This window comes from Dipodomys merriami, unplaced genomic scaffold (genome assembly GCF_024711535.1).
Source record: "Dipodomys merriami isolate MVZ:Mamm:240054 unplaced genomic scaffold, mDipMer1.0.p SCAF_6, whole genome shotgun sequence".
Lineage (NCBI taxonomy): Eukaryota > Metazoa > Chordata > Mammalia > Rodentia > Heteromyidae > Dipodomys > Dipodomys merriami.
Genome location: NW_027206179.1, coordinates 1,002,434 through 1,025,272, shown reverse-complemented (window position 1 = coordinate 1,025,272; position 22,839 = coordinate 1,002,434). Strand labels below are relative to the sequence as shown.

Genomic DNA, 22,839 nt, shown 5'->3' with positions numbered 1-22,839 from the left:
GCTCTACCACTTGAGCTACAGCGCCACTTCCGGTTTTCTGGTGGTTTATTGGAGATAGGAGTCTCATGGTCTCTCCTGCCCGGGCTGACTTTGAACCGCGATCCTCAGATCTCAGCCTCCTGAGTAGCTAGGATTACAGGCGTGAGCCACCAGCGCCCGGCAAGCCTGAGACTCTTATCTCCAAGTAACTAGCAAAAAAGGGCAGAAATGGGGCCGTGGCTCAAGTGGTAGAGTACCAGCTAAGCTCAGGGAACAGCACCCAAGTCTCTCTCTTTCACACACACACACACACACACACACACACACACACACACACACTCACACACGATATTTTGAGGATGAAACCTGTTTAAACACAAGTCAGTTGTTTCATATATATATATATATATATATATACACACACACACATATATATATATATATATATATACACATATACATAAACATATGTATTGTTTCCTTCTGCCAGTACCAGGATTGAAAGGAACTCGGGGCCTCACACTTGCTTTGTCTTGCTGGCTCTACCACTTGAGCCATGCCCCCAGTCTAGCTTTTTGCTGGCTAATGGGAGAAGTTCTCAACACTTTCCTGTCTGGGTTGGCTTTGAACCATGATCCCCTAGATTTCCTGTGTAGCTAGGATGACAGGCGTGAGCCACCAGCTCAAGGCTTCTACCATTTTACACACAACCCAAAAGTAGTGTCGTGTATTGTTAATATTTCTGAACGTAGACTTTGAGCCATTGCGAGCAGTCACACACGTGTGGGATTTTCCACTCGGTCCTCACACTGACATCCAAAAATAATTTTGGACTTTAGAGTTCCTTTGATGAAAAAGGCAGGAGATTTTATCTTTTGGGGGCAGTACTGGGATTTTCTCCAAAATAAGCAGCTCCAGAGATAGAACATCAGCTGAGCAAGCGCAAAGCCTCTGCGTTGAGTTCAAACCTCACTAAAGAGTTTATCACAGCCAGACAGTGGTTCAAAGTCAGTTCGGGCAGAAAAGTCCCCATGAGACTCTCTTTTTTTTTTTTTTTTTTTTTTGTCGGTCGTGGGGCTTGAACTCTGGGCCTGAGCGTTGTCCCTCAGCTCTTCAGCTCAAGGCGAGCGCTCTACCACTTGAGCCACAGCGCCACTTCCGATTTTCTGGTGGTTTATTGGAGATGGGAGTCTCACGGTCTCTCCTGCCCAGGCTGGCTTTGAACCGCAATCCTCAGATCTCAGCCTCCTGAGTAGCTAGGATTACAGGCGTGAGCCACTGGCGCCGGGCCCCATGAGACTCTTATCTCCAACAATTAAAAAAACAAAAAACAAAAACAAAAGTGTAGCTGGGCACAGTGGCTCTCACCTGTCATGCTAGCTACTCAGGAGGCTGAGATCTGAGGATCGCAGTTCAAAGCCAGCCTGGGCAGGAGAGACTGTGAGACTCTTATCTCCACTGAACCACCAGAGAACCGGAAGTGGCTCTGTGGCTCAAGTGGTAGAGTGCTAACTTTGAGCACAAAGAGGCTCAGGGATAGGAAAGAAAGAAAGAGAGAAAGAGAGAAAGAGAGAAAGAGAAAGAAAGAAAGAAAGAAAGAAAGAAAGAAAGAAAGAAAGAAAGAAAGAAAGAAAGAAAGAAAGAAAGAAAGAAAGAAAGAGAAAGAAAGAAAGAAAGAAAGAGAGAGAAAGAAAGAAGGAAGGAAGGAAGGAAGGAAGGAAGGAAGGAAGGAAGGAAGGAAAGAAGGAAAGGGAGGAAGGGAAGGAAGGGAAGGAAGGAAGGGAAGGAAGGAAGGGAAGGAAGGAAGGAAGGGAAGGAAGGGAAGGAAGGAAGGGAAGGAAGAAAGATTCACAGACTCTCCTGCCAGGCTGGCTTTGAGGCCCATCCTCAGATCTCGGCCTCCTGAGGAGCTAGCATTACAGGCGTGACCTACTAGTGCTTGCCTTATACTCTCTATGTGCAACTAGCTGCCACGTAGCTGGAAGTGGTTCTGTGGCTCTAGCCTGGAGGGACTGTGCCCAGGCCCTGAGTTCAAGCCCCAGGAGCAGCACAAGAAACAAAAAGGAAACAAGCGCTAAGGAAAACCCTGAAGCACTGGCATTATCCGTTACTTTATTCTTTTTAATTTCTACAAAAAGATTATAAAAAAAGGATACTTCATTTGTATATAATACTGTCATGGATGTACCGTAGTGAGAAGTGAAACGAGGGGTCACGCGTATACGTGGGGGTGGGGCACAGGCAGCACAGGCAGGCGGGGACTCGGCCGGGAGCTGGGGTCACACCCACAGGACCAAAGGCACATGGCTTTTCCAAAAAGTCCTAAAGCTACACCTTCCAACACACACCAGCAATCGTCCCCCATCCTCGTTGGTTTTCTACTTCACACACACACATGCAACCCACCCATCCACCCATCCGTCCGTCCATCCGTCCATCCATCGGCTCATCCAGCCAGACTCTCTCTTTGGGCCATCCATGCTCCCAAGCTTACACTTTTTTTTCTTTCTTAATCTTCACAATGGCATCTCACTTGAGCCCAGGCTAGCACTGAGCCCACACTGTCATTCCTCAGCCTCCAGAGCGCTGGGATTACAGGCGTGCTGCACAATGCCTGGCCCAGATAAGCCCTTTTGCCTTTTAATAAAAACCAGAGCAAGCCAGGCCGACTTCAAGCCAAGATGGCTCCTTTGAGAGAGAAGGTGGCGCGTGGCTGCTTTGCTTTACTTAGTGAAAGTGGGGTTCGGGGGTCGGCGTCTCTGACCTGTAAAGGAAGGCTGGGGTTCACAGGCCAGGAGGGCGGGCTGAGACCCAAACGTAGGGGGAGAGCTCACCCCCAGATCGCAAGTACATGGAGAACCCTTTTCCTTTTTCTGACACACCAAGTAAAGGAGCAGGAAAGATCACTGTAATCCCGGCGCTGGCGGCTCACGCCTGTCAGCTTCGCTACTCAGGAGGCTGCGATCTGAGGATTGTGGTTCAAAGCCAGCCAGGGCAGGAAAGTTTGTGAGACTCTTATCTCCAATAAAACTACCAGAAAACCAGAAGTGGTGCCGTGGCTCAAGCGGTAGAGCGCTCGCCTTGAGCTGAAGAGCGGAGGGACAGCGCCCAGGCCCAGAGTTCAAGCCCCACAACTGACCAAAGGAAAAAAAAAAAAGAGAAAATTGTATTGAAATTCTGGGGACCCCAAAAAAAGGAAGATGGTGAAAAGACTGGCCACGTAGGGAACTGTGGCCATGGCCGCCCGATTCCAGGAGGCTGCAAAGTGTCTAGTTGTTAAAAGATTAGAAGAACTATCTAGCAAGGCCTCCGTGGTGGGGGGGGAGGGTTAGCACCTGCAGGTCATGGGGCGGCCTTGGCTGTAGCGGCCTGAGCCCCCCCAGCTCCATCGGGGGCCCCAGAACTATGTCCCTCAAGATAGCCAACGGGGGGGGGGGGGGGCGGCCGCAAAGCCACTTGGGACAGGGCCGCTGAAGGCTAAGATTTGGGGTGTGGAAGCAAACCTGTGACTCCAGCCCCTCCTGCTCCCCGCCACCCCCTCCGACCACGGTTGCTGAGCTCCCCCCACCCCCCAGCGCCGGCCACTGGCACCGGCACAGAGGGGGTTTCGGCTTCCGTTCGTACTGCGGTGCCTTTGAATGGGGGGGGGCGCTGGGGGAACCCCATGTCGGTCTGTTGGGGTTCCGTTCCCCCACCAGGGGTGAAGACGCCGATTGGTCTTTCAGATCTGGGTCTTGGGGAGTGGGAGGCGGGGGGGGGGGGGGAGATTGGGAGGAGGGGGGGCAGGGCTTTCCCTGGTGGTCACTCCTCAGCCGAGGATGATGCTGGACTGTCATCGTCTGACATTGGGGCAAACTGTAACGGAGAGAAGAAAGCAGAGAGCGGGCGGTGAGCGAGGGTCGGGGCAGGCTGGCTGCACATGGCCCGGGCTGTGAGGCCCTGTGGAGAGTGGGTGGCAGATGCAAAGGCCCTGGGGCAGGGGCAGGGAGGCCGCAGTCAGTGCGCCTGGAAGGAAGGGAGCCGGCCTGGAACCGCCCCTCCTGAGTAGCTGGGGCTACAGGTGTGAACCCCCACACCTGGCTGCTAGGAATTCCCCCACTGGCTCTATTTTCCATGTACGATGTGATTCTCAGGCCCGAACCCCACTGAAGCCAAGCCCCAGCGGCCTTTCCTGGCTGCACGGCTGGTGACGGGTGGGGTGCGCGCTTAGCCGTGCAGAGGCCTGGCGGGGCCTGGCCGTCCGCGGCCCCCCCGCCCCGCGGGCCCTCGCCCCAAGACTCACGGAGCACTTGATGTTCAAGCGGGAGTACAGCATGGACGCGATCTCGCTCTGCCCGGCGTCCAGAGCCACCATGAGCGCGGTGCTCCCGTCCTGCAAGGCCCCCAGGACATCAGCGCCCCCTGCGCCGGGGACACCGTGGGGGGCGGCGGGGCGCCCCAAGGGGACTCACGCGGTCTGTGAGCGCGATGTCGCAGCTGGGCACGGCCAGCAGCAGCCCCGTGATCTCCTTGAAGCCGTGCTCGCAGGCGCACATGAGGGCCGTGGAGCCGTCGTCGTCCTGGGCGTTGACGTCCGCGTCGCAGGCCAGCAGCGCCTTCACCACGTCCACGCGGCCGTGGCTGACCGCCAGCATCAGCGCCGTCTGCCCCGCCTGGCCACGGCAACCAATGGGGCTGTGGCTTCGCCCTGGCCGGCCCCGCCCCTGCCCCGCCTGGCCACGGCAACCAATGGGGCTGTGGCTTCGCCCTGGCCGGCCCCGCCCCTGCCCCGCCTGGCCACGGCAACCAATGGGGCTGTGGCTTCGCCCTGGCCGGCCCCGCCCCTGCCCCGCCTGGCCACGGCAACCAATGGGGCTGTGGCTTCGCCCTGGCCGGCCCCGCCTCTGCCCCGCCTGGCCACGGCAACCAATGGGGCTGTGGCTTCGCCCTCGCAGGCCCCGCCTCTGTCCCATGCCCCGCCTCATCATATATCATGTCTTGAACAGTCTTCCAAGTCCCCTTGGCTTCAAGGTCTCATTCTCAGGGGACCTCTGCCCACCCCACCCCGTGTCCTTCTACTGTGGGGACCGCCCCCCTCATCCAGCTAAGATCTGTACCTGTGTCCGTGTAAGGGGTATGCCTCAATAAAACAGTCAATGCAAGAGCACGGGTATAGGAGGACATGCCTGTAATCCCAGCCTTTGAGAGGCTGAGATCGGAGGATCGCGGTTCAAAGCTAGCCCAGGCAGGAAGGACTGTGAGACTTTGATCTCCAATAAACCACTCAGGAAACGGAGGAAGTGGCGCTGTGGCTCAAAGTGGTAGAGTGCTAGCCATGGGTGAAAGAGCTGAGGGACAGCGCCCAGGCCTCAAGCCTCATGAACAATAATAACAACAAAAGACCAGTCTGGGCTACAAAGCAAGTTCCAGGCCAGAATGGGTTACAGAATGACGAACTTTCTCCTTAAACGTCCAAAATAAATAAATAAATAAACCAAAACTTTGTACAAAAAAACATGTAGGGGCTGGTGGCTCACAGCTGGAATCCTAGCTACTTTGGAGGCTGAGATCTGAGGATCACCTTCTGAGTCAAAGCCAGCTAAGCAAAAAGTTGGAAGTGGAGGCTTGGCTCAAATGGTAGAGCGCCATCCTTGAGCCAAAAAGTATAGTGGAAGCACAAGGCCCTGAGTTCAAGCTCCAGTCACAACACACACACACACACACACACTCACACACACACACACACACACACACACACACATCAAATTGTGGTTCAGTCATATAATAGAATAATACTCAGCCACGAAAAGGGATGAGAACAGTATTTTGTATACTAAGAATACTCAACATGGATGAATTTTGCACACACTATTGTTGAGTGAAAGAAGCCAGACACATGGGTGGGGCTGGAAGGTGGCTCAGTGGTAGAGCGCTAGCCTTGAGTTGAAGAGCTGAGGGACAGCGCCCAGGCCGAGTTCAAGCCCCACAACCAACAAAAAAAAAATGAAGCCAGACACAAGAGGTTAAACATTGCTTTGTAACCTTTGCTGGGCCAGAGATCAAACCTAGGGCCTCCTATCACCAATAGATGTCCAGCCCTGAAAGGCATACCACTGTCCCTTGGTATGCCCGGGCTGGCCTCTGGCCATGATTCTTCATCTTCCAGATAGCTATGCCGCAGCATGCCTGGCTTGTCTGGAGATAGGTCGTGGCTAGCTCTTTGCCTGGGCTGGCTTTAAAACACCATCCTCTTTTTAGCGCTCTAAGATTACAGATCAAAGTCACAGTGCATGATGCTGATTCCCCTGTTTCATTTCTCCCCCAAAACGGTCTCACTGTGCAGCTCAGGCAGACGTTGAATTGAGATCTTCCTGATCATCTTGCCTAAGCCTCCTGAGTGCTGGAATTTTTTTCTGAACTTCAGGAAAAAAAAAAAAAATCTTTCTTTTCATTGGTACTAGAGCTTGAACTCTGATCCGGGTGCGACCCCTGAGCGGTGGTGCTCAGGGCCACTACTCTAGTACCACTTGAGCCACAGCTCTACTTCTGGCTTTTTGGAGATAAGAATCTCATGGCCTTTCCTGCCCGGGCTGTCTTTGAACCTTGATCCTCAGCTCTTAGCCTCTTGAGTAGCTAGGATGACAGGCGAGCGCCATGGTTGTCTGGCGCCTTGAATCTTATTTCCTTGGGCTGTACTGGACCCCGCCCTACCCGAGCCCTGCCCCACCATTGGCCCCGCCCTGGCCAGAGCCCCGCCCTCACCAAGAGCCCGGCTCCATCATTGAACCCCGCCCTGGCCAGAGCCCCGCCCACCACCGGACCACGCCCACACCCAGAGCCCCGCCCCGCTAGCCCCGCCCCCGCCCCGTGTTGTCTTTGGAACTGGGTCTCTGCGTTCGCCCGGGCTGGCCTGGGACCCTGCCTCTCGTGGGCCTCAGTTTCCCCATCGGTGGCCTGGAACCGGGAGCCCGCACCTGGCTGGCCTTGGCGTTGACGTCCCCCAGGCGGAAGAGCTGGTCCACCGTCTGGATGTCGTCCTGGGTCTTGAGCGCGGCCAGCGCGGTGAGCATGATGGGGCTGTAGCCCGCGCGGTTCTGCTTGTCCACCTGGCACACACCTGAGGGGCGGGGCGCGCGGGGTCAGAGGCCAGCCCCCTTCCCGGGCTCCCCTGGGGGCTGGCTTATCCGGACCCCTTTTCTCCTAAGTCCCATCCTTCGAGGAGGGGCCCCTGGACGGGGTGATGGTCAGGTTTGGGGTGTCCCAGGGGCAACCCTGTGAATCAGCCTGCAGGCCGCCCGTGTGGCCCCCAGTGCGGGCGCAGGCCGGAGGCCACTGTCCCCGCGGACCACCGGGCAGCGCGCTCGGGGCGGGCGGAGGCGCTGCCGGGCCGCCGTCCTCCCCCCTCGGACGGGGCGGGCGCCAGCTCCCCCCCCCCCCGGCGCGCCCCCCCCCGGCGCCCGGGCCTCACCGCTGTCCAGCAGCTGCCGCACCACGGGGAAGTTGGCGTGGGACACGGAGTAGTGCAGGGCCGTGTTGCCGTTGCTGTCGGCGATGTTGACCACGTAGTCCAGCAGGCGCGCGGACATGGCGCGGAAGGTGACGAGGTGGCGGCGCACGAGCTCGGGGTGCGCGTCGCGGCGGCAGGCCAGGCGCAGCCACTCCTGCAGCACGGTGGTGTAGGCCACCTTCTGCGCACGGGGGGGGGGGGTGAGCCGGGCTGGCCGCGGCGCGCACCCCACCCCGCCCCGGCGCCCCGGCCCTACCAGCTCCCGCTCCGTGAGCGCGTTGGCGTTGTCCAGGTACTTCTCCAGGGCCAGGCAGGCCGAGATGAGGTCCGGGCTCAGCTCCATCCTGGGGGGGGGGGGGGTGGGGGCGCTCGGCGGAGGCAGGGCACGCGGGCCCCGAGGGGCACTGCCCGCCCCGCAGAGCAGGCCCGGGAGCACACACGCCCTTGTCCTGGTCTCCCGTCCCCGGTCATCTGCCTTTGGTCTCCCTCTCGGGCAGGGTCTCGCGCTTCCTCCCAGGCTGGACACGGACCCTGATCCCCCTGTCACCACTGCTTTTTCTTTGTCGGTCATGGGGCCTGAACTCTGGGCCTGGGCGCTGTCCCTCAGCTCTTCAGCTCAAGGCTAGCGCTCTACCACTTGAGCCACAGCACCACTTCCGGCTTTTTCTGCTTATGTGGTGCTGAGGAATCGAACCCAGGGCCTCAGGAATGCAAGGCAAGCGCTCTACCACTGAGCCACCTTCCCAGCCCCAACACCACTTCTTATGCATGTCTGTTTCAGAGATGGGCCTGGCCAGGCTGGGCCTCAATCCCATGATCCTCCTGTCTCTACCTCCCAAGGACCTAGCTGGAATTACAGGTGTAAGCTACCACACTTGGCCCTTGTCAGATATTTCGTCAGGGGGAAGAAGAGAGAGAGAGAGAGAGAGAGAGAGAGAGAGACAGACAGAGACAGAGACAGAGAGAGAGAGACAGAGAGAGAGACAGAGAGAGAGACAGAGAGAGAGAGAGAGAGAGAGAGAGACTTAAATAGGTGAGAGGTGAGGATGAACTTCCTAGCCCGCTAAATGCTGTTATCAGCAGCCTGAAGAAGGGCTTCGGCTGGGCGCTGGTGGCTCACGCCTGTCATCCTAGCTACTCAGGAGGCTGAGCTCTGAGGATCATCATTCAAAGCCAATCTAGGCAGGAAAAGCCATGAGACTCTTATCCCCAGTGAATCACCCAGGGATCTCTGGCTCAAAGTAGCAGAGCATTAGACTTAAAAGAGCTCAGGGACATGCCCAGACCCTGAGTTTGAGCCACATGACCAACAAAAACAAAACAAAACCAAAAACAGAAAAGCAAAAGGCTCTGATACCCTTAGCAAGCCTCCAGACATGGAGGAGCTCAGAAAGGGAAAGTGCTGGCTCACTAATTCACACTACAGTGTGCAGGACTGATAGGGAAAGAAGACACAAGGTACGCCCACCCTCGGCGCTGCCTGACGCCCCTCCACCCAGAAAACTGACCGGATGTCCTCCTCCGAGTTGGACCCTGCTGCCCCCTCGGCTGCGGGCACGTGCTGAGACTCCCGAGACAGCTGGCAGCGCGGGCGGCCGGTCCGGAGGCCCGCTGTCCCGGCGGCTGTTTGCTGGGGGGCTTCGGCCTCGCCGGGAACCCTGGCCTCCGGTCCTGGGGCCTCGTTCTCGGTGCTGTCGTCTGAGAAGTTCTCGGCCGTGCTGGAGTCTTCGGATGAGGACTCGTACCTGAGGAGTTGGGCGGGTGGGAGGGGTCGGGCCTATCCTCCACGGGGTTTTAAACTTTGCCCCACTTGGCAGAGGCGCTCCGTGGACCAACTCTAAGGCTGTTTGTGGACTCTTGAGTGCACGTGTGATCCTGCCTCTGCTGGGATTACAGGCGTGAGCTACCACGCCTGGCCCCCCTTTGTGAACTCAGCATGAATCAGTTTTCTCCCTCCGCCTTTCAGCCTTTTCTCGGGCTGGGCTCCCAGGAGCCGAAGCCACCTTCCCGCAGACACCAGCTCTAGACCCCAGGGCAGGCGCCCAGCTTCCCTGTGCCTCGGTTTCCCCATGGATTCAGCACAGCTAAGGTGCCCGGGCTAAGTCTTATTCACGCAGGCCCTTGGATGGAGGGGGTGAGGGTGGGGTCCCCCTCTTACCCGCCATTAACCCCCACAAACTGGAGACTCCCCCTCTCGGCTGTGGGGTCTGCAGCCGCCTCGCTGCGCTTCACGATGGCCCGCACCTCCACGGGGTCCCCACCTGGAGGGGTGGGGGGGTGTCAGGTTGGGCTCTGGGTGACCCCCACCAGGCGGCCCGGGGGTTGCACCCCGTGTGTGTGGGGGGACACAGCCACTCACCTGCCCCGCTGGCCTCCTGTGGCTGGGGGGAGGGGGCTGCACGCGGGGCGGGCTCCCGGCTGGCGGTGTCGGGGTGCACGGCTGACTCCACGGGGGACGGGGCAGACTCGGAAGAAGCCTGTGGGGGACCTGGGGAGATGCACGGTCAGGCTCGAACCTGGGGCCACACCACAAAACTACAATGGTCACACCCCAAATCCAGCAAGGCAGCGGCGGAATCATCAATTCTTTCTTTTGTTGGTCGTGGGGCCTGAACTCTGGGCCTGGGCGCTGTCCCTCAGCTCTTCAGCTCAAGGCGAGCGTCTACCACCTGAGCCACAGCGCCACTTCCAGTTTTCTGGTGGTTCATTGGAGATAAGACTTTCCTGCCCAGGCTGGCTTTGAACTGTGATCCTCAGATCTCAGCCTCCTGAGTTGCTGGGATGACAGGTGTGAGCCATCGGCGCCCGGCTTGGTTTTCTGATGTTTAATTGGAGATAAAGAGTTTCACAGCCTTTCCTGCCCAGGCTGGCTTGGAACTGCGATCCTCCAGATCTCAGCCTCTGCAGTGGTGAGGATTACAAGGCGTGAGCCACGGGTGCCTGGCTGCTGGAATGCACTCAGCTCTCCGGGCCGGGCACCTCTCCTATTCCAGGACTTCCTGCCCTGGGCCCCCAACACTTCAGCCCAAGGAAGGGCAAGCCCCCTTCTTCACGGGGAGGGGCAGCAGCCTGGACAAGGTCACAGCGGTTCAGTGACGCGGCCCCACCCCCTCGCAGACCGAGAGCCCAGACAGGGCAGGGCCGCGTGGGACGCTGGCCCAGGATCGCAGGGAGCCCACAGACTACGCCCAGTCACAACAACGCTGGTGTGTGTGTGTGTGTGTGTGTGTGTGTGTGTGTGTGTGTGTGTGTGTGTGTGTGTGTGTGTGTGTGTGTGTGTGTGTGTGTGTGTGTGTGTGTGTGTGTGTGTGTGTGTGTGTGTGTGTGTGTGTGTGTGTGTGTGTGTGTGTGTGTGTGTGTGTGTGTGTGTTGCTCCTGGGGCTTGAATTCAGATCCTAGGTGCCATCCCTGAACTTTTTGCTTAAGGCTGGTGCTCTACTACTTGAGCCACAGCTCCATTGCTGGTTCATTGGAATTCAGAATCTCATCTACTCTCTTGGGCCAGGCTGGCTTTTGAACTGCGATCCTCAGATCTCAGCCTCCTGAACAGCTGGGATTACACGCGTGAGCCACCATCGTCCAGCTTTCTGAGTTAACATTTGCTCTTTTCTTCTTTTGTCATTATTGGTTCTGTGCGTGTCAGCTTTGGGCTGGACCCAGCACTTCATGCTTGTTAGGCCCTATCCCCGGTCTCCTGATTCTGCTTTTTAAACCTTAAGAATCAATTCACATTATAACAACAAGGGCTGGGAAGGTGGCTTAGCGGTAGAGTGCTCACCTAGCATGCATGAAGACCTGGGTTCGATTCCTAAGCACCACAAACAGAAAAAGCCGCAAGTTGGCACTGTGACTCAAGTAGTAGAGGGCTAGCCTTGAGCAAAAGAAGCTCAGGCATAGCACCCAGGCCCTAAGTTCAGGCCCCAGGACTGACCAAAAATAAAAAATAAATAAAACAGAAACAACACATACACATAAAGCCTGGGAGCTGGTGGCTCATGTTTGAGGATGGAGGTTCAAAGCCAACTAGGGCAGGAAAATCCACGAGATTCTTATCTCCAATGAACCACCCAAAAGCCAGAAGTGGAGCTGTGGCTCAAATGGTAGAGCGCCAGTCCTCAGCACAAAAGCTCAGTGACAGTACCCGAACCCAGCACCAAAAAAAAGGAAAGACTCTGGGTGTGTGGTCACCATGCCCGGAGGTTTTATTGTTCACTTATTTAGTCCTCAGGCCTTTCCAGGGCTGGATCATTCGGGACAGGAAAGGACAGACAAATGCTTCTCATCAGTGCCCGTGTTGATAAGTGGGCTCAGCTCACGACGTCATACACATCAAGATGGTGGAAGGTCCCGCCGGCCCGAGCATGAACAAGGAGTTAACTGATTGCGTGGCGGGCCAGGGGTCATCCAGGAGGATGGCGTAAGTTCTGTGCAAATCTACACCACTTGAAAAAGGAGCTGGAGCATCTGTAGATTTGGGGGAAGGAGGGGAGGGGTCTCTGGGACCCCCAATCTACCTCTACCAAGGGGATACTGAACTTACAAGTGAGTGTGTGCGTGTGTCTGTGTGTGTGCTGGTCCTGGGGCTTGAACTCAGGAGCTGAGCATTGTCCTTTCGCTTTTTCACTCAAGGCTGGGGCTCTATACCACTTGAGCCACCGCTCCATTCCCAGTTTTTTGCTGGTTCATTGGCAGAGTTTTATGGACTTTTCTGCCTGGGCTGGCGTCAAGGCCTGATCCCCCAGATCTCAGACTCCTGAGTAGCTGGAATTATAAGTGTGAGCCACTTTAGCTGGGTGCCGGTGGCTCACGCCTGTCATCCTAGCTACTCAGGAGGCTGAGATCCAAGGATCGCGGTTCAAAGCCAGCCCAAGCAGGAAAGTCCATAAGACTCTAATCTCCAATAAACCACCAGAAAACTGGAAGTGGCGCTGTGGCTCAAGTGGTAGAGCGCTCGCCTTGAGCTGAAGAGCTGAGGGACAGCACCCAGGCCCAGAGCTCAAGCCCTATGACTGACAAAAAAAGAAAAAGAATAAAAAGGAAGTGAATGTGAGCTACTGCTCCTGGCTGAATGTATTCCTGGGAGTCCACCCCCACTCCACAGCCCCTAACGTTTACTTATGAGGAGTTCAGACATCTTCACACCAGTGGAGAGGTCACGTGTGGTGCCGCACTTCTGCAGTACCAGCCTACAGGACTGACAAAGGACAACCACTGAACAGGACAAAGCCAAGAGTTTCAGGCCACCTGCACAAAACAGCAGATTCCAAGTCCTAAAAACAACAACAACAACAACGCCCCAGGACTGAGTGCTTCCCCAGCACGCAGAGCCCCGAGTCCCAGACCCAGCAGAAAGAAACGCCCCTCAAAAAAGCAAAAGAAAAAACCATCTCTACCCACCAAACTTCCTCAGCTGAGAACCACACAGAGAGGCCACGGGCCAAATCTGGCTGCAGTTTGCCATTCCCTATTCTGGAATATTCCAGGAATGTCTGTAAACTACTAGAAAAATGAAGTAAGTCTATAAAGCGGTGAGTCACCCAAGACCCTGAGCAAGAGGCTTCGAGCGGAAAAGAGAGAGGCAAGGGAACACAGGAGGAGACATGAACTCCTACCAAAACTGCCCCAAAAGTGGAGGGGGTGGGGTGGGGGATGCTGGGATGGGGTACCCTATCTTTCAAAGTACTGAAGATAACCACCCCGGACCACAGAAAAGAGACTGGAGGAGCTAGGCGCCTCATGCCTGGAATCTCAGCTACTCAGGAGGTTGAGATTTGAGGATCACAGTCCAAGGCCAGCCTCAGTAAGCCCAGATTCTTTTTTTTTTTTTTTTTGTCAGTCATGGGGCCTGAACTTTGGGCCTGGGCGCTGTCCCTCAGCTCTTCAGCTCAAGGCGAGCCCTCTACCACTTGAGCCACAGCGCTACTTCTGGCTTTTTTTGCCCCCTACTTATGTGGTGCTGAGGAATGGAACCCAGGGCCTCATGCGAGACAAGCGCTCTACCACTGAGCCACCTTCCCAGGTCCGCCCAGAAGATTCTAGTTGCCAATTAACCTCCAAAAAGCCAGACGTGGGGCTGGGGCTCAATTGGTAGAGCATCACCCTTGAGTAAAAAGGCTGAGGGGCAGCACCCGGCTTCTGAAGTTCAAACCCCAGGACTAGCACGCATGACAAAAATTAAAGAAAATAAAAACAATCCAGGCGCCAGTGACTCCGCCTATAATCCTAGCTACGCAGGAGGCTGAGATCTGAGGATCTCAGTTGGAAGCCAGCCCAGGCAGGAAAAGCCCATGAAACTCTTTATCTCCAATGGACAACCAAAACGCTGGATGTGAAGCTGTGGCTCCAAGTGGTAGAGCGCTAAGCCCTGAGCAGGAAAAAACTCAGGGGGCAGCACCCAGGCCTTGAGTTCAAGCCCCAGGACTGACAAAAACAAACACATTAAATAAAAGCAAGCCAGGTTTACAAATTCCACTGTGGCCGTGCAGAGGGCGTGGCTTGGGTAGGCGTGGCCAAGCGGCAGCCGACCAATCTCCTTTGCCGTGGGCGTGGCTCCGTGGGTACATCGCTGGCCTAGTATGTGCAAACCCCTGGATTCCATCCCCAGGACCACAACAACAAAGAAAAAGAGTGGAAAAAAAAATAAGCAAAAAGCTCCCCCCCCTTCCTTCTTTTTCTGAAACACAATACCATGTAAGGAAATTAAACAGGGCACAGGCATATTTTTTCAAATATCTAAATGAATCCCCTGGAAGGTAGAGAGTAAGAAATGCTCCAGGGTGTGGCAAAGCTGCGGGCCCAGCCGAGGGCGGCTGAGGAAGGAGGTCATTTGAGTCAGGGAATGGAAGAACACAAAAGGACGACCCAGTGAGCTCTGGCTTGCTAAAACAAAGCAAGAAAGAAAACAGGACAGACTGGAACAGCACTGAGGCAGCTACGGCCTGTGGATGTTTATTTTTTTTCCATTGCTAAGTGGTTGGGAAAAATAAAAAGGATACTGTGCTGGGTGTTGTGCTACATGCCTGTAATCCCAGCTAGTAAAGAGCACGCGGTAAGAGGTTTGCTATCCTGGGGAAAATCACGAGACACTATCTGTAAAATAAACTGAAGGAAAGTAGGAGCCAGATGCCCGTGGCGCATGCCTGCAGTCCCAGCTTCCCAGGAGGCCGGCCGGGAGCCAGAGTTGCAGGCCTGAGTGTTTGGAGGGACCGGGAACACAGGCGTGGTATTCCCCAGCTTGCCAGAAACACCACCAGGGACCCAGAAAACTGCCAGGCAGGTGAGTGATCTCAGTCACAAATAGAACACATCTGAAAATGATCTCAGTGGAAGCAAAACTGCCAAGTGCCAGGGGCTCACGCCTGTCATCCCAGCTACTCACCATGTTGAGATCTGAGGATCACGGTTCAAAGCCAGCCTGGACAGGAAAGTCTGTGAGACGCTTATCTCCAATAAACCACCAGAAAACCCTGAAGTGGTGCTGTGGCTCAAATGATACAGTACTCACTCACCTTGAGCTGAAGAGCTGAGGGACAGCGCCCGGGCCCAGAGTTCAAGCCCCACGACCAACAGAAAAACAACAACAACAACAAAAGAATACTCCTTGGACCGGGCGCTGGTGGCTCATGCCTGTAATCCTGAGGAGGCTGAGATCCACAGGACTGCAGTTCAAAGACAACCTGGGCAGAAAAGTTGGAGAGAACCTGTCTCTCCAACTAACCAGCAGAGCAAGGGAGGAGTTAGTTACATGCACCCCAGTTAGGCGTAGACTTAGTTGAACACAATTTTGAGCTCCTCAAGAACAAAATTTGTTTCTTAAATTTGTTTTGCTGAGCCGGGCGCTGGTGGCTCACGCCTGTAATCCTAGCTACTCAGGAGGCTGAGATCTGAGGATCTCGGTTCAAAGCCAGCCCGGGCAGGAAAGACCGTGAGACTCCCATCTCCAATAAACCACCAGAAAACTGGAAGTGGCGCTGTAGCTCAAGTGGTAGAGCGCTCGCCTTAAGCTGAAGAGCTGAGGGACAGCGCCCAGGCCCAGAGTTCAAGCCCCACAACTGACAAAAAAAAAAAAAAATTTGTTTTGCTGAGCCAGAGTCTGCTACACAGCCTGAGGTGGCCTTGAACTCATGATCTTCCTACCTCAGCAACCCAAGTGCTCACCTATCAAACCACCAGCATCCCATTATGTCTAGCCATGGGCAAGGGAACTGGAAAATGACAACAAAGGTCTCAAAAACAGAAAGAAAAAGGATGGAAGGAAGGAAGGAAGGAAGGAAGACAGAAAGGAAGGAAGGAAGGAAGGAAGGAAGGAAGGAAGGAAGGAAGGAAGACAGGAAGGAAGGAAGGAAGGAAGGAAGGAAGGAAGGAAGGAAGGAAGGAAGGAAGGAAGGAAGGAAGGGGGGGAGGGGAAGACTGGGAAGCCCTGGTGGCTCCCACCTGTCATCCTAGCTACTCAGGAGGCTGAGATCTGAGGATCAGGGTTCAAAGCCAGCCTGGGCAGCAAAGTCCGAGAGACTCCTTTCTCCAATCAATTACTCAGAAACTAAGCTCAAGTGGGAAAGCACTAGCTTTGAGTACAGAGAGGCTCAAGGACAGCGCCCAGGCCCTGTGTGTATGTGTGGGGGGGTCCTCCAGGCTTTGACTGACACCCCAACTTTGCCAGCCTGAGTGGTTCTTCACCCTCCCCGCTCCCCACTCTCTAGGCTTTGCTGAAGAGCGGCTGCTTTCGGGAGGGCTGCCGCCGCCTCTGGGGAGGCCTCCTGATTTCTTCACCAAGCTGACCTGAGCGGCTACTGAAGTCCTCCACTGTCATGTCTTACACTGTCACAGGTCACGAGAGCCCCACTGGCCACACCCCTCGATGATCAGCATCCCCTGTACCTCTTTTGTTCTCACATCTTCTAGCATATTCTACACCTAATAAAGCCCTGACGCCAGGGGCTTGGTCCCAGCTGCACCTTACCTGGCATACTCTTTTTTTAATCTCCTTGCCCACTCATCTGTTTTTGTCTTTTGGTTTTGTTTTGTCAGTCGTGGGGCTTGAACTCTGTGCCTGAGTACTTCTGCTCAAGGCTAGTGCTCTACTACTTGAGCCACAGCGCCACTTCCGGCTTTTTTCTTTTTCCTTATGTGGTGCTAAAGAACCCAGGGCCTCAGGCATGCAAGGCAAGCGCTCTACCACTGAGCCACCTTCCCAGCCCTTCCAGCTTATTTTTAACCTGGCCACAAAACCTAGACACCTGCCACCACCCAGGGCCATGCTGGAAACAGCCACAGCTTCTCGTCTTGCAGTGCTGGAGATGGAGCCCAGCCTCAGGCCTGCCTTGCAGGCGCCCTACCTCTGAGCCAGGCTCCCAGCCTTGACTTACCTTCAAGACTCATGTTACAAAGCCAACCCGGGCAGGAAAGCCTGAGAGACTCTTATCTCCAGTGAACTACTCAGAAAAAGCCAGAAGTGGCGCTGTGGCTCAAGTGGTAGAGTGCTCGCCTTGAACTGAAGAGCTGAGGGACAGCGCCCAGGCCCAGAGTTCAAGGCGCTGGAAAGAAATGAAGAGCGGACCCACACCAAAGACCAGGCCCAGGATTCGGAAGCAGTAAACAGAACTGCCAAAGATGTTCTGAGATAGAGCCGGCCGCAGCAAGGAGGAGTAAAGTGAGACCTAAGAAGGGACTTCCAGGGCTAGCAGCAGGCACTGTTAGGGACTAGACATCATGACGTCTGTCTGTCCTTGGGTCAGAAGCCTGACTCAGGAGGCATGTCTGGAATGGAGGTACAGAGCCTCTCAAGAGATTGCGAGGCGGGGCCGGGCAGGCCTCTGGCTGGGGGCCAAAGCTGCAGGGCTGAGTGTTTTGGAGGGACAGGGAACACAGGCGCGGTGTCCCCAGCTTGCCAGAAACAACACCGGGGACCCAGAAAACAGCCGGGCAGCTGAGTGGTCTCTCCGGCTCCAAACCGGGTACACGGCTCACACCTGCGATCCTAGTTACTCAGGAGGCTGAGATCTGAGCACTGTGGTTCAAAGCCAGCCTGGGCAGGAAAACCCATGAGACGCTTATCGCCAATGAACCAGCAGAAAACCAGAAGTGGCGCTGTGGCTCAAGGGGCAGAGCTCCAGCCTTGAGTGAAAGAGCTCAGGGATACGGCCCTGAGCCCAAACCCCATGACCAACACACATTTTTTAAAAAGCACCTACTGAGCACTTTCTGTATACATGGATTCCCGAGGCCTCCGGAGAGCAGTCCGAATCGGCATTCCACCAAAGGCTCACAGGGAGGGAAACTGAGGCCCAGAGAGGCAAGGTCACTCACCCAGGGCCACTCAGAGCCCCAGGTATAACCCGAGCCGGGCGGGGGGCGGCCAGGCCCCCCCCAGCCCCTCCGTGGAGAAGCGCTGAGCGCAGCGCCCGCGCCCGCTGGCTGGACTCGGCCTCGTGAGCAGCTGTGCTGTCAGTATGAATCATGTTGGCAGCTTCTCCCCGGCCAGCTGACAAGCCTGTACCCCTTTCCTGGCACGAGGGCTCGGTACTTCCTCTGCACCTCCTTCCCCTCCACAGAGTCCCGCCCAAGCCCTCCGGCGGCCCCAGCAGGCGGGGGCGCGGCTGCCCGCCCCCGCCACGACAGGCCTGGCCAGGAGTTTTGTCACCCGTGCTCGCTGGACCGAAGGGTTCCCCTGAACCCCTAGCGCTGCAGGCTCCAGGCACAAAGCGGGAGCCGCCTTGCTGCGGCTTCTGAGGAGCCAGGACAGGGGCGGGAAGGTGCGACACACGCGCAGTGACACCCGAGCCCCTGGATCCCGCCGTGCCTGAAGCCGCCTCCGTCACCCCAACAACACATTTTCTTCCTCTGGGGCTCAACGGCTCCAAGCCCTCAGGGAATGGACACGAGGTTTTCTATCTTGCGTGTGGGCGATCTTGGGGGACGCATCTCCCCACCACACCTAATTCCTCTTTTTCTAGACATTTCCAAGAAGCAACAAGACCAGATACCCTCTGTTTCTCCGCATGCCCCTCACGGCGCTGAGATTGGAAGTGGGATTCCCACCCACCCTTCCTTTCGTGGGGGGGGGGACAATGAAGAGAGAGCGTGGCAGAGGCTGGCGGCAGGAGGGGTCCCCCGTGACACGCACACACCCCGCCCTCCCCACTCACCTGCTGTCCCATTGCAGCCTCGCTCGGTGATGCTGATCTTTTTGATCACGTGCACGTGGCCGGCGGGCGTGGCGGGGACGGGGCACATGGCCTCCACCACCTCGTGGCTGCGGAAGACCGCCGGGTTTTGGGGGCCCCCGCCGGACGTGCTGAGCGCCCTCAGGCCCGCTCCGTAGGGCTCCAGGTCCTGGGCTCTCTGGGCGGGGGTCCCGGCCACCGTGCTGGCCGCCACCTCCACCTCGCCTGGGCCCTGCACCACGCGGAGGGTGTCCACGCGGCCGGGGCTGTTGGGGGGCCGCGGGGGGCAGGCCTGGGCCGCCTGCAGCTCCTGCAGCGCTTGGTGCAGCTGGGTCTCCAGCGCGGCCACCTGGGCGGCCAGCGCGGCCTCGGCGTCCGGCACGCCCAGGTCCCTCTCCCGGACCCACGTGCCCACGCTGCGGGTGGGGAGGGCCAGGGCGTCATCCGGGGCCCCGGGGGGCTCGCGGGCCCCCGCCCAGGGGGGGCCCAGGAACTTGTGGCTCTTGAGCTGCACGGCCAGCTGGCGCTTCTCCTCCTGGAGCACGGAGAGCTTGACCTGGAGCACGGGGATGAGCTTCACCTGCTCCTCCAGCTGCCGCAGCTTGCGCAGCGCCGCGGCCATCTGCTCGCGCACGTGGGCCAGGTGGCTGGCGCTGGGCGCCACGGGCGTGGACAGCCCCGAGCCGCGGGGCGTGGCGGCGGGGGGCAGCGAGCTGGTGGAGCCCGCCAGGCTGGGGGGCAGCGCGCCCAGGCCCGGGCCCACCTGCGCCTCCAGGCGCCGCCGCGCGTCCAGCAGCGTGCGCTCCACGCGCGGGTTGAAGCCCCCGCGGGCCTCGGGCTGGCCGTGGAGGCCGCTGCGGCCGCAGGAGGACCAGGCCGAGTGGCGGCTGTCGGCGCTGGCCGTGGAGCACAGCGACTCCGTGGAGGTCCACCACGAGCCCGCGCCGCGCGAGCCCAGCCGCGGCCGGCGCTGCACCGCCACGCGCCGCAGCGTGTGGCCCTTCTCGATGTCGTCCACGTACTTGAGGAAGTCCAGGTCCAGCCGGTAGCCGTACGGCGTCTCCACCGAGTACGGCGGCTCGGCCTCGCGGGCCGGGGGCGGCGGCGGCGGCGATGCGGGGCCCGGCGTCCCTGCCGAGTGCACACAGCCCCGCCGCCCCTAAGCACGCGCCTCCCCCTCCCAGCCAGGGCGGGGGGGGGGGGTCCCCAGCCTCAGGCCTCCCCCCTGGATAGGGTGTCCCATTCCCTCCCCCCACAAGCCCCCTCCGATGCCCACGATGGCTGTGCCTCCTCCCTCAGACCCCATGACAGGGCCGGGCCTCCTCCCTCAGACCCCCATAGCAGGACCCCACTTCCCCCCATCCCTGGCCTGTGCACACCTGGGAAGGGGGCTGGCACGTGCAGAACCTGAGCCATCCTCTTGTCTGCAGACGCCAGTCAGGAGCTGTCCTGGGACTGCAAGTCAGACTGCCTGCAGCACTGGCAGCAGCTGACCTGGGGAGACAGTGCGGAGTGGGGAGGGGAGGTGTCAGGAAGAATGTATCAGTGTTTGTGGGGGGGGGGGGAGAGTGCCCACCCCCTCCACACAACCCCACCCAGAACCCCGGCTTAGACTCACGCCCAGCCCCAGAACAAAGAAAACCCAACCTCCCCGCCCGAGCACACATCTGTCCAGCCCCTGGACAGGCTCCAGCTGTTCCCACAGCCCGGCCTCCGCACAGCCCCGGGCCCGGGGGGCCCCCCAGCCCGCAGCCCCACCCATCCTGCCCCCCCTCTCCTCGGCCCAGGCCACCGAGAAAGATGGGGGTGAGCCGCGCGGCGGGGAAGGGGGGGGTCTTCCAGCAGAGATCAAAAGAGACAGACACACAGAAGACACAGGGAGACAGAGCAGGGACGTGAGGGAGCGCTATGTGACACCCCCTCACCCCCCCAAGAAAACAAGACGGCCGGGTCAGGCCGGGCCGGTGGGGGAGGCAGCAAGTTGGGAAAGCTTTTCCCCGCCCAACTATGGAAAACGATTTTCTCTAAAAATAAACAGTTTCACTGCCCAGCTACACAGAACCAACTTCCTGCCCCCCCAGGACGCGTCCGGCGTGGGGGGCGCACAACAGGGCCAGGGTGGAGGCCCGGGAAGTCGGGGGGGGGGGCGGGAAGCAGGAAGAAAAGGGGGCTCAGCGAGGCCGTAAAAAAAAAGAGGGACAATCAGGACCTCTCACTAAGCACCCTTCGGCCCTGGATGCTGTCCAGGACCCTTTTGTCCCCAACACCCTGCTTGAACTTGACCAGTCCTTCCTCTTGTCTGACCTACAGTCACCGTGCTGCAGACATCTGGGGTCAGTTTCCCGACCTGGCCCGCGGGCAGTTGGGTACCTGGGAAGACCAGCCAGGTGGGGCACCTGCCGGGCATGAAGGCGAGGCTGGGGCTCCAGGAACCGCTGCACTTGAGCTGGTTTTCCCGTCCGTCTGGCTGAGTCTCTCTTCACACGTCTGTGGCTCTCCGCGTCTCCACGTCCCTCTGCACGTCTCTCTCCCTGTCTGTCACGTCGCTGTCCTGGCTTTGCTGACTTTCAACACCTGGAATGCAGGGTGACTGATGATAGGAAATTAGGTTTCCCATCTGTCTGCCTGGAGCCGCACTCCCCTCGGGGAACAGGAAGCTGACCTAAAATATTTTCTGGGGACCAATGAGAGACTTCCCAGGGACAGGGGTCAGGAAGGGAATCGCTGGGAGACAGGGTGTTGGAAGTAGGGTGAATATAACCACCATAATAACAGTTTTTCGCATGTGCCAGGACTGGGGCTTGAACCCAGGGCCTGAGTGCTGTCCTTTAGTTTTTTGCAATCAGGGATGGCACTTCACTGCTTGAGTCAGAGCTCCATTCCTGGGCTTTTTGGTGGAGATAAAGAGTTGCAAAGACTTTCCTGCCCTGACTGGCTTTGGGCTGTGATCTTCAGCTCGCAGCCCCCGGAGTAGCTAGGCAGACAGGTGCTAGCCACCACTCTCCCCAGGAGGTGGAAATACGGGTAGCACCCCGCTTTACAGGTGGAGACACAGAAAAGGGGGACAGTGACTCGTCCTTGGGGAAGTTGACCGAGCCAGGACTCGAACCTAAGCCTGGCAGATCTGGCTAGTGCGCCCCACCCCCCTCACTCCTTCAACCCCCCCCATTCCAGAACAGACAGTGGGGGGGGGTGGCACAGGGATCCCCAGGGGTTCCCTATCATCCCAGCGCCCTCTGTGCTGCAAGTTGGAGCAGGCGAGGGGCAAGAAGCGAGAGGAGGAAAGAAGGGGTTGTTCCAGGAGAGGGGAGAAGGGGGCTCACGGATAGGGAACGGGGTGTTGGGGGGTCTCCCCAAAGGGCCTGGGTGTGTCACGGGTTTTCCAGCCCTCCTCTCCCCGCCCCGAAGTTGGGGGGAGCGGGGACGGCGGGGGGGGGGAGGAGGGAGGAGGACCCGCCCCGTGCAGGGGGAGGGGAGGCGGGGTCCCCCCCCCCCCACGCTAATAGCAAACAGCTGCGGCCCGGTCCCGCCCGCCCGGCCGCCCGCGCCCCGCCGCCCGCCAGGCCCAGGCCCCGCCGCGGGCCGGACGCCTGCCCGCCGCCCGGGGGCCGGGCCGGGCCGCAGCGCCCGGGGCTCGGCGGGGGCCGGGGGAGGGGAGGGCCCCGGGGAAGCGGGTCAGGGTGGGGGACGAGGCGGAAAAAAGTTGGGACACCCCGGGGCCAAGTTTCTGCGGCGGCGGCCGCTCCGCCTCCGGCCCCCGCCCTCCGCCCGCGGCTGGCCGCCTCCCCCAGGTGGAGGAAGGGCGGGGGGGGCGATCACGCTGGACCCCTACCCCCCCCAAACCGGGACTCGAACCCCGACCGACCCAGCAGCCCCCCGGATCCTACCCCGCCGGGCTGGCGCGCTCCGGCCGCCGCCGTCCCCCCGCGTCCCGCCGCCCCGTGCGTCCTCCGCGCGCCGCCGCCGCCCGGCCGCGGCCCCGCCCACCGCCACGCCCCTCGCGCGGCCCCGCCCACCGCGGCCGCCACGCCCACCGCGGCCGCCACGCCCACCGCGGCCGCCACGCCCACCGCGGCCGCCACGCCCCCTCCCGCCGTCCGGGCGCCCAGGCGGCGGGGGGTCCGGGGACCCGCAGAGCGGAGGGGCGCGCGCACCTGCAAGGCAGGTATGTGTGCAGCCTGGGGGTTCGGGCCTGTCCCCCTGAACCAGCAA

At 58.6% G+C, this 22,839-nt stretch overlaps 1 protein-coding gene across 4 annotated transcripts; it reads right to left on the bottom strand.

The window, feature by feature from the left end:
• Window positions 1-2,074: 2,074 nt before the first annotated feature.
• Window positions 2,075-22,600, bottom strand: Kank2 (KN motif and ankyrin repeat domains 2). 4 transcript variants are annotated; one of them, XM_070002232.1, is made up of 13 exons: window positions 22,515-22,600; window positions 20,998-21,217; window positions 20,007-20,121; window positions 18,610-19,758; window positions 9,825-9,953; window positions 9,624-9,726; window positions 8,974-9,210; window positions 7,722-7,809; window positions 7,427-7,646; window positions 6,933-7,075; window positions 4,431-4,631; window positions 4,262-4,351; window positions 2,075-3,834 (listed from the first exon to the last, which is right to left on the bottom strand). In XM_070002232.1, the coding sequence occupies exons 3-13, from the start codon at window positions 20,041-20,043 to the stop codon at window positions 3,781-3,783; spliced, it is 2,451 nt and encodes an 816-aa protein (XP_069858333.1). In that variant the 5' UTR covers window positions 20,044-20,121; window positions 20,998-21,217; window positions 22,515-22,600; the 3' UTR covers window positions 2,075-3,780. The 4 variants fall into 4 exon arrangements, with proteins under 4 accessions (XP_069858333.1, XP_069858331.1, XP_069858334.1 ...); XM_070002230.1 differs by having other exon boundaries at window positions 20,998-21,201; XM_070002233.1 differs by having other exon boundaries at window positions 7,427-7,643; window positions 20,998-21,201.
• Between the last annotated feature and the right edge of the window lie 239 nt (window positions 22,601-22,839).

Coding starts and splice junctions, on each gene's coding strand:
- Kank2 (XM_070002232.1), bottom strand. CDS start 20,043: ATGGCTCAGGTTCTGCACGTGCCAGCCCCCTTCCCAG. Junction 9,954..18,609: donor AGGCTGCAATGGGACAGCAG/GTGAGTGGGGAG, acceptor GCATCTCCCCAG/GTCCCCCACAGGCTTCTTCC. Junction 7,076..7,426: donor GCGGCAGCTGCTGGACAGCG/GTGAGGCCCGGG, acceptor CCCGCCCCTCAG/GTGTGTGCCAGGTGGACAAG.